This window comes from Micropterus dolomieu, linkage group LG13 (assembly GCF_021292245.1).
Source record: "Micropterus dolomieu isolate WLL.071019.BEF.003 ecotype Adirondacks linkage group LG13, ASM2129224v1, whole genome shotgun sequence".
Taxonomy (NCBI): Eukaryota; Metazoa; Chordata; class Actinopteri; order Centrarchiformes; family Centrarchidae; genus Micropterus; species Micropterus dolomieu.
Window position 1 is genome coordinate 17,738,632 of NC_060162.1, and position 8,393 is coordinate 17,747,024.

The window sequence follows — 8,393 nt, forward strand, 5'->3', positions numbered from 1 at the left end:
CAGTAAGTGGGCAAGACAAATTGCATAGGAAATGCCACATTAACATGTAACAAGACTGAATAAAGTATTCTCTAATTAGGTTGCCCTTTTAGAAAGTAGAGCATGTCTGCGATCCTCTTAAAAATGCTGATTGTCTAAGAGAGTTAAAAGCTTTTTAGGGCTGTGGTGCACTTGGCCTAGAACCTTTTTAACAGCTGATTATGATACACAAATGATACTCACTGGTACTGATACTGGTATAATTACATGGTTGTTAATGCGGATGATAAGAGTGTTGCTAAACTTTGCCTCTACTGGATACAGCATTACTTTTTCTAGTAATGAATTTGACTTCTTATATTTAAGTAGTTGTCTGTCTCCAACCCACTGCCTCTTTTTTTCCACTGTATTATCATTTAGTATCTGGGATGGCAACTTTAAGGTTTTTTTGTGCATTAATAGCACCTATGTTGGCACAGTGACCTGGCCCCTATAAGAAGCCTTTCTTTATTCAGTACACACTTGTGAATTTTTATCATTATAAGACATTTGCTTTTGCCTTTTTTTTAACTTTTTTTTAAATCTAATTCTAATGTCAGGGTGGATACAACAACTTAGTAAATTATTACCTGTGTTCACCATTATTTTAGCAGAAAATATATCTTTTACCTGACCATTTTGTCTTTCACAGATAAATACCTAACACTCATACATTGGGTGAAGAAGATACATGGATATCTGAATGTATTGATGGTTTTGAGTGGTGGGATGATAGGTGCAAGATATCTTATCTCTCCTGCTTCAGCTGGCAGCTGCACTGACTGTCAACAACAGGCACTTCATTTTGATATTTGATGAAGCCACTGTCTGTATACTCGCATAAACCATTTGGATGAGCAACACTAGTCGAACAGAGAGAATACAACAGCCAAACCAATGAATCACACAGCAGCACAATGGAGAAGAGTCACCTTCAATTTTAATTAGTCCAGCAGCCAATTTTAAAACAGAGATAGAAAACAATGGACTTGACCAATACTGACATATGACAAAAAGAAGAATAGGTCAGACTTGGGGCTTTCATTTCACAGTTTGTGATCATTTATTCATTCACTGCCAAGAGTCTTTTTATGGGATCCAAAATCTCATATACAATAGTTTAAGAAATGATGTGTGTTTATGATCTCCACCTAATTCAGGCATACAAATTGTCAACTGGACTGATTTTTATGGAACATTATAAATGAAGGGATTGATCCATCCGTTATTTATGTGATTGTCTATTGATTCTCTTCATGGTGATCAGTGTTTTGTTGAATCTGTTGAATGTAACTAATTTATTTTCTAATTGTAATTTCAGGCCATATCAAGATTTAAAGTAGTGTAAAAAGTCAACTTTATGTGTAGTATGCAACTGATTCTCAGATCAAACATTAACATAAGAAGGGAAAATGTATGGGCTAGCAAAACTTTTAAACTAATATCAACATACTGAAATCAACCCAAAACTCAGCTCCATGATGAATGAATACAATAATATTAAACTGACATGTCTCCAGAGATATTGGTATTAAGTTATCTACACACTCTCATTTCAGGTACCAGATCAGACACACATGCCTCCTCTTTAATAACATCATGCATGGATCTGGTTTCTGGAGACAAAACAAAACAAAAACTAAACTACAAACAAACCCAAACCCAAACCAAACATCACTTTACAAAATGTTACTATACATATAATACCTTCTAATCAAACTCTGGATTTATATACAATACAAAATTGCTTTTCACTCCTCTCCCATAGAATCTATAATTGCTGACGTGGTACAGAGCAAACAGCAACTCTTAAAAAAAGCAACAAAGCACCAGAAAGTACAACAAATACAACATTAAAACATGATGATTTATAAAAAGAAACATAAAACAAAGTACATGGCGCATAGAAAAGGAAACTGAATCTCAATTAAAGACAAACAACACACATTTAAGTTAAGCAACAATATCAAGTTCACATTTTCCCCTTCATAACTATGCTGTGGTGTCGTGGCAAATCGTGTCTCGTTGTAATCCGTTGCTTTATTCTTTCTGAGTACTTTCATGGAAACAACAGAGGCTGAACGCACTATCCTGTTGTTATGGTGAGGTACAGTTTAACAGCAGCCCCAAACTGTTTCTGCACCCTTTATTCATTTCCTTTTTCCTTTCCTCCCCCCAACCCTCATTTCCTCCTTATTCTGAAGGCATTCAGGTGAGTTTCTCTTTAGTTCATTGAAGATACACCCCAGTACACCCTATGCAATGTTCTTAATTGCATTCTCATTAAGCTTTTCCATGTAGTTCCTAAGATCCTTTGAGTCCCCAAGCTCGATGTCCGGACATACCCATTTTATCTCACTGGTTTGCACTAGTGCTAATGGGCTGAGCACAGGACATCCATTACTGGACTTGATGTTGGAAAAAGTAGTGAACTTCACCCTCTTTCTCTTGGTGGTGGGTGAGTTGAGCGACTCATTCCTGTGATCCCTCCCGCTCGAACTACAGCCTCCAACACCATTATTACCACGCTGGACACCTCCATTTAATAGTTGACTACCTTCCTCTAGGATTCCACCCAGTTCGTCTTGCTGTTGCTGCAGACATAGCCCCTCCTCTTGACCCAGCCAAACCCAGTCGTGGGCATGGGGCATTGCTTCTGGGGCTTCCAGGGACAGCTGCTTGCTACGGTACTTATATGCATAAGAGATACAGTTAATAAGAAAAACCAGGATGGCTAGGCAGAAGACTCCCAGTAGAGCATACATACCAATCTCCAGGTCTGTCAGGCCTCGACGGGATGGTAACAAGTCCTCATCAGTGCTGCGGCTACGAGGCAGCTCTGCTTTGTCTGGATATTCAGAGAATTCGCTTGGGACCCTTGCCCCGCTGTCCGCTGACAGACGGCCTCCATTAGGTCTCACTGGGACATGGCCTCTGATGGTAGTGGCTCCACGGTTGATTAACCCAGTTTCCATGTCAGAGATAGATCCACCATAATATGGAGGATCAGGGCGTGTTCGCCGGTCTCCTGGTTGTCTGTATTGCTCCTCTTGCTGACCAAACCTTACTTGTATGTTTGCCATTCCAGTGGCTAAGATAGTATGTCGTTTTCCCTTCTGGCACACTTCTGATGGGCTCATTTCAACACGTACAAGCAAACCCTGACCTTCACCCTTGGCAACAACGATGGGCCACTTCCATGCCACACTGCGCTGCACCACCACCACCTGTTCATCCAAAGAGGTGGCTGCCAGGTTAAAATGGGCAGCATTGTAGTTATCTAGAGGAGTCATGGATCCATCACTGAACTGTAGCCAAGCACTAATGAGGGACTCCTAAGAAAATACACATACAAACACAAAGTGGTATCAGTACAACAGCAGTAACCCAAATACCCCCAAAAATAACCGGAAAATAACTCCTAAAACGGCAATGTGAACATTTGCAGCTAATGCATAAGAATGACTGGAAAATAAAACAGAAGAGCATGGTGGAAGCAAATCTGAGTCTTAATTAAAGGAGAAAGGCTCATAGAAACACTAGAGTGAATTTGAAACTATTCTCCTGAAAGCCAAATATTCTTTTCTCTCCAAGGGAAGAGTCGGTAGCTGTTTTCCATTTGAAAATATAATTACAAGAATAACAGAGCTTTTCAGTGATTCGATATGCAAATCAAAGAGATGGCTTAACTATATCAAGAGTGAATTAATTATATAAAAGAAAAATTACAATGCACATTATACAGTAGACTCTATAATAAGTCTTATTTAGCCTTGTAGACCAAATATAATGCACAGTACAGTGATAATACACTAAAGATTAGACTTTCCCTCCTCTTGTGGTAGGTTAAAGAATTATTAATAATGTAACATGCTGCAAGATATTTGGATGTCTTGGATTCATACCTGTTTGAGCGATTCAATGACTTCCTGTGTAGTTGCAGTGGCGACGATGGCCCTGTTGCTTCCTGGGCTGAGCTGTAGAGACAGAGAAAGTCCAGACACCAACTGCACCCCCAGCTCTGTCACACTCACTTTATCATCCAGCACTCTGATGCTCCTCTCAGCCAGCACCGATGATGTCAGAGGGGACAGCACCTGCAACACATGCAAACATTTGCAAACCATGATAGGTCTGAGATGACATTGTTACTGTGAATTAAGAGCCAGTTTGCTAGTGGCCACTGTTGTTGAAAATGATGTCCCTGTAGATGATAAGCTGTCCTATCCCAGGAGACCTCTGAATGGAAGTTTGTCAAGAAATGCCTTTTGTAATTCCTTCTTTGAATTTAGCCATACTCCCTGGGTCCCAGTGGTGCGCAAAACAAAAATAGTTATCCAGGCACACATTCGCTTATTGCTTTAATGAAATGTGACCTTAAAGTGCACTATGAAACTGAGTCTTAAAGAAAACTCAAAAATACATATTCTCAGAGTACATTGATTTATTTCAAATATCAACCTCTTCCTTTACTCAAAGTCCTCCAAATTAACAACAAAATAGTTGTTTGTAACCAACCTCCATAATGAAACATAGAAGACTTTTCTCATCTGACAGCATAATTTGTGTCTTCCAAAACCATAACAGTCTCGACTGGAAAAATAAACCGGTTTTAGTATTTGACAATGCTGTGGGTAAGGTTTGGTCATTTCTGGGCAATAGAACAGGTACCTTATTAATGTTGGTTTGGTTTAAAATGATTATATTGTTTGGGGATCTTCATTGTCATGGTTCCAATAATACCTACTTGGTATTAGGTTAGGCAACAATCAAGGTTAAAAGAAACCAAGGTTTATTATTGGTAGGACACCAAGAACAATCTCCTCTCCCATGGCAAAGCAGACGGTTTGTTGACTCATCCATCCACCCCAACCTCCTCTGTGGACCGTTTTTTTGGGAAGACAGTCTCCCAGCACTTGTTTATGCAAAAGGAATGAGAAATTGCACTTCTTCTATATTATAAACTCGGGAGACTAATGGAGACCGCAAACACAAGAACTCTGCATAGTTAAAGAAACATGTTTGAACAAACACATACTAACATAAAACACTTCTAAACTCACATGCAAACAAATAATCTCCATCCTTCTAATACATTCTCCACCTCAGTTGCCAGAGGTGTAAGCATGTAAATAGTTGTGATATTGTTATGAGATGAGAATTCCTCCCATCTGCTCCAATTAGGGCTTGCGTCTCTCCTCCAGCCGCCCCCTCATGGCCGCATTTACCATCCATAATGTGTGTCAGCAATGATCATTGCCTCATTTGTACACACCCTTTCCCCTGTTTTCTTCCCTTTGGTTTGCCCCTTTTCATTTTCCCTTTTGCTTCCTACACAGTGAAACTTATATCCTTGAATGTTAAACCGCTAGAATTAGTTTAATTTCAATGAAGGGAACTATGGTTTAACCTTATCTCTGAGATGAGGGCAAAGGTTAAAAAGGCAGACTGGTGGTAATTGTGAATCAGAGATTTTCACATTAACAATGAATCATGCACACACAGATAGGGAAAGCAAAATAAGCAATAACACCAAATATTAATCTGATTATGGGATACTGGCTTGGTAGAAATGCTTCATGGGCAAAATCACTGCTTTAAGTTGAATTATGCAAGAGTCTGGCTACATATGTAAAGTTGGCAGCTGCACCCCTGGTAGCCAGAGGGTATTCTAAAACCAGCATCATTTTCATACTTCATTTACCTCCACCTTTGGACATTTAGTTGCATTGCATTATAGATGAGTGACATCTGTATATTAAAATCAAAAGTCATGCTGAATTCAAAACATGCTACACGCTTTGCTAACTAGGAACTAAAGCTACTGAAATATAAGCAAGTGGGTAAGTGCAAGGGTGGAAATGAACTTTTTGGCTCACCTGCCAATGGGACCAAGAATATTTTTTTTTTGCACTGCTTTGTTACCCCTAGTGGTTGTTGGGTGAACTGTCTCTTTAAAGGTTCAGTGTGTAAGTTTTAGTGGCATCTAGTGGTGAGAGTTGCGAATTGCTCCCCCGTCCCCTATCCAAGCAAGTTGTATCGCTACGGTGCCTGAGACAGGAAAAAAGATGTCCTCTGTGAGATAGCAGAGTTACCAGTCAAGAAATCAGGTTTCTTTACATTGATATATTAAGAAATTATATTTACTTGATTATTCAATAAAACCATATTTTATTGTGAATATTATTGTTACTTTTAAACAACAGCTAAACCAAGAAATGAGGTGTACATGATGTGTCATAGTCCTGTAATACATTATTTTACTGCACTGTTTTCATACTTTTTGTTACATCTTGGGAGGGTTGATTCATCTGGACTAACATACCAAAGTAAATAAAGAATACCTCAAAAACTATCACATCTAGTGCATCAAATAAGACCACTGACCGATAACAGGAAATGTAAGCCTCACTGTTTCTGCACCACAGTCCATTATAAACCACGTAATGCATGAAGTTTACAAAGGCATTGTCAGGTGAGGATCAAGGCTCCTCTCGCTTTGCTTAATTAATTAGATAAGAAGTCTGAAAATCTTACCATAATGTCTTAATTTATTAAAATACAACAGAAACACAAAGTAGTAATGATTACCATAATTTGAGTTTGGCAAAACGGTGCGACTTCTTTAATGGGCATTTAGCATGTGAAAGTACAAATTACACATTTGTGTGCACAGGGGCAAAGCTCTATCCAAAAAAAAAAAAACTTTTAAAATGCAAATTCGGGAAGTATTCATTATTGGTCACTTGATAGGCACTCGGTGATGTTATGTGTCACTATTGGCAGTAAAATAAATACATGTTTTACACCAAGGCAGTATTCAACAGAAGTTTAGCTGCTGATCTGAGCTTCCATGCTGTTACTGTTTTATTGCCAGTAATATTCATCAGCGCTTTGTCTCAGGAAGGTAAGGGCACATTTCTGTCCACGTTGCAAAGCCATAACAGAGCACTGTAGAATAACTACATTAAATTACAATCCAACCGCATATTTTTTGCTACCAGCGCAGTAAAAATTTAGCTGGCTGATCTGAGCTTTCATGCTGGAAGCTACGTTTTATTGATCATCTGATTGTCTCACGAACGTAACCGACAAAGCCACAACAGAGCGGTGGAGAGAGAGATTCAATCCATGAAATTAAGCCAATTATATATTTTACACCACAAGCCAAAGCACAGCAATGGAGAATAACTAAATGAAATTAATCCAACTACATGTTTTTTCTACCAGAGCAGTAAAAGTTTAGCTGGCTGATGATTCCATGCTGTAAGCTAACGTTGCCTTACTGATCAGCTGATTGTCTCGCTAACGTAACTGGAAAAGCCAAACCACAGCGCTGGAAAATAACAAGGCTACATGAAATTAATCCAACTACTTACAGTGGGTACGGAAAGTATCCAGACCCCTTTAAATTTTTCACTCTTTGTGTCATTGCAGCCATTTTCCAAAAATCAAAAAAGTTCATTTTATTTCTCAGTAATGTACACTCAGCACCCCATCTTGACAGAAAAAAACAGAAATGTAGAAATTTTTGCAAATTTATTAAAAAAGAAAAACTGAAATATCACACGGTCATAAGTATTCAGACCCTTTGCTCAGTATTTAGTAGAAGCACCCTTTTGATCTAATACAGCCATGAGTCGTTTTGGGAAAGATGCAAGTTTTTCACATCTGGATTTGGGTATCCTCTGCCATTCCTCCTTGCAGATCCTCTCCAGTTCTGTCAGGTTGGATGGTAAACGTTGGTGGACAGCCATTTTCAGGTCTCTCCAGAGATGCTCAATTGGGTTTAAGTCAGGGCTCTGGCTGGGCCATTCAAGAACAGCCACGGAGTTGTTGTGAAGCCACTCCTTCGTTATTTTAGCGGTGTGCTTAGAGTCATTGTCTTGTTGGAAGGTAAACCTTCCGCCCAGTCTGACGTCCAGAGCACTCTGGAAAAGGTTTTCGTCCAGGATATCCCTGTACTTGGCCGCATTCATCTTTCCCTCGATTGCAACCGGTCGTCCTGTCCCTGCAGCTGAAAAACACCCCCACAGCATGATGCTGCCACCACCATGCTTCACTGTTGAGACTGTATTGGACAGGTGATGAGCAGTGCCTGGTTTTCTCCACACATACTGCTTAGAATTAAGGCCAAAAAGTTCTATCTTGGTCTCATCAGACCAGAGGATCTTATTTATCACCATCTTGGAGTCCTTCAGGTGTTTTTTAGCAAACTCCATGCGGGCTTTCATGCGTCTTGCACTGAGGAGAGGCTTCCGTCGGGCCGCTCTGCCATAAAGCCCCGACTGGTGGATTGCTGCAGTGATGGTTGACTTACTACAACTTTCTCCCATCTCCCTACTGCATCTCTGGAGCTCAGCCACAGTGACCTT

At 39.7% G+C, this 8,393-nt stretch overlaps 1 protein-coding gene across 1 annotated transcript in view; it reads right to left on the bottom strand.

Annotated features, from left to right (window-relative positions):
* Positions 1-951: 951 nt before the first annotated feature.
* The window catches only part of LOC123982234 (transmembrane protein 132C-like), a 217,197-nt gene continuing 209,755 nt past the window's right edge, over positions 952-8,393 (bottom strand). Inside the window, exons 9-10 of the mRNA XM_046067658.1 lie at positions 3,924-4,115; positions 952-3,353 (exon numbers count right to left, since the gene is read on the bottom strand). Coding sequence (XP_045923614.1) covers positions 2,274-3,353; positions 3,924-4,115 — 1,272 coding nt within the window. The 3' untranslated portion in view covers positions 952-2,273. The remainder of the gene's footprint in view (positions 3,354-3,923; positions 4,116-8,393) is intronic.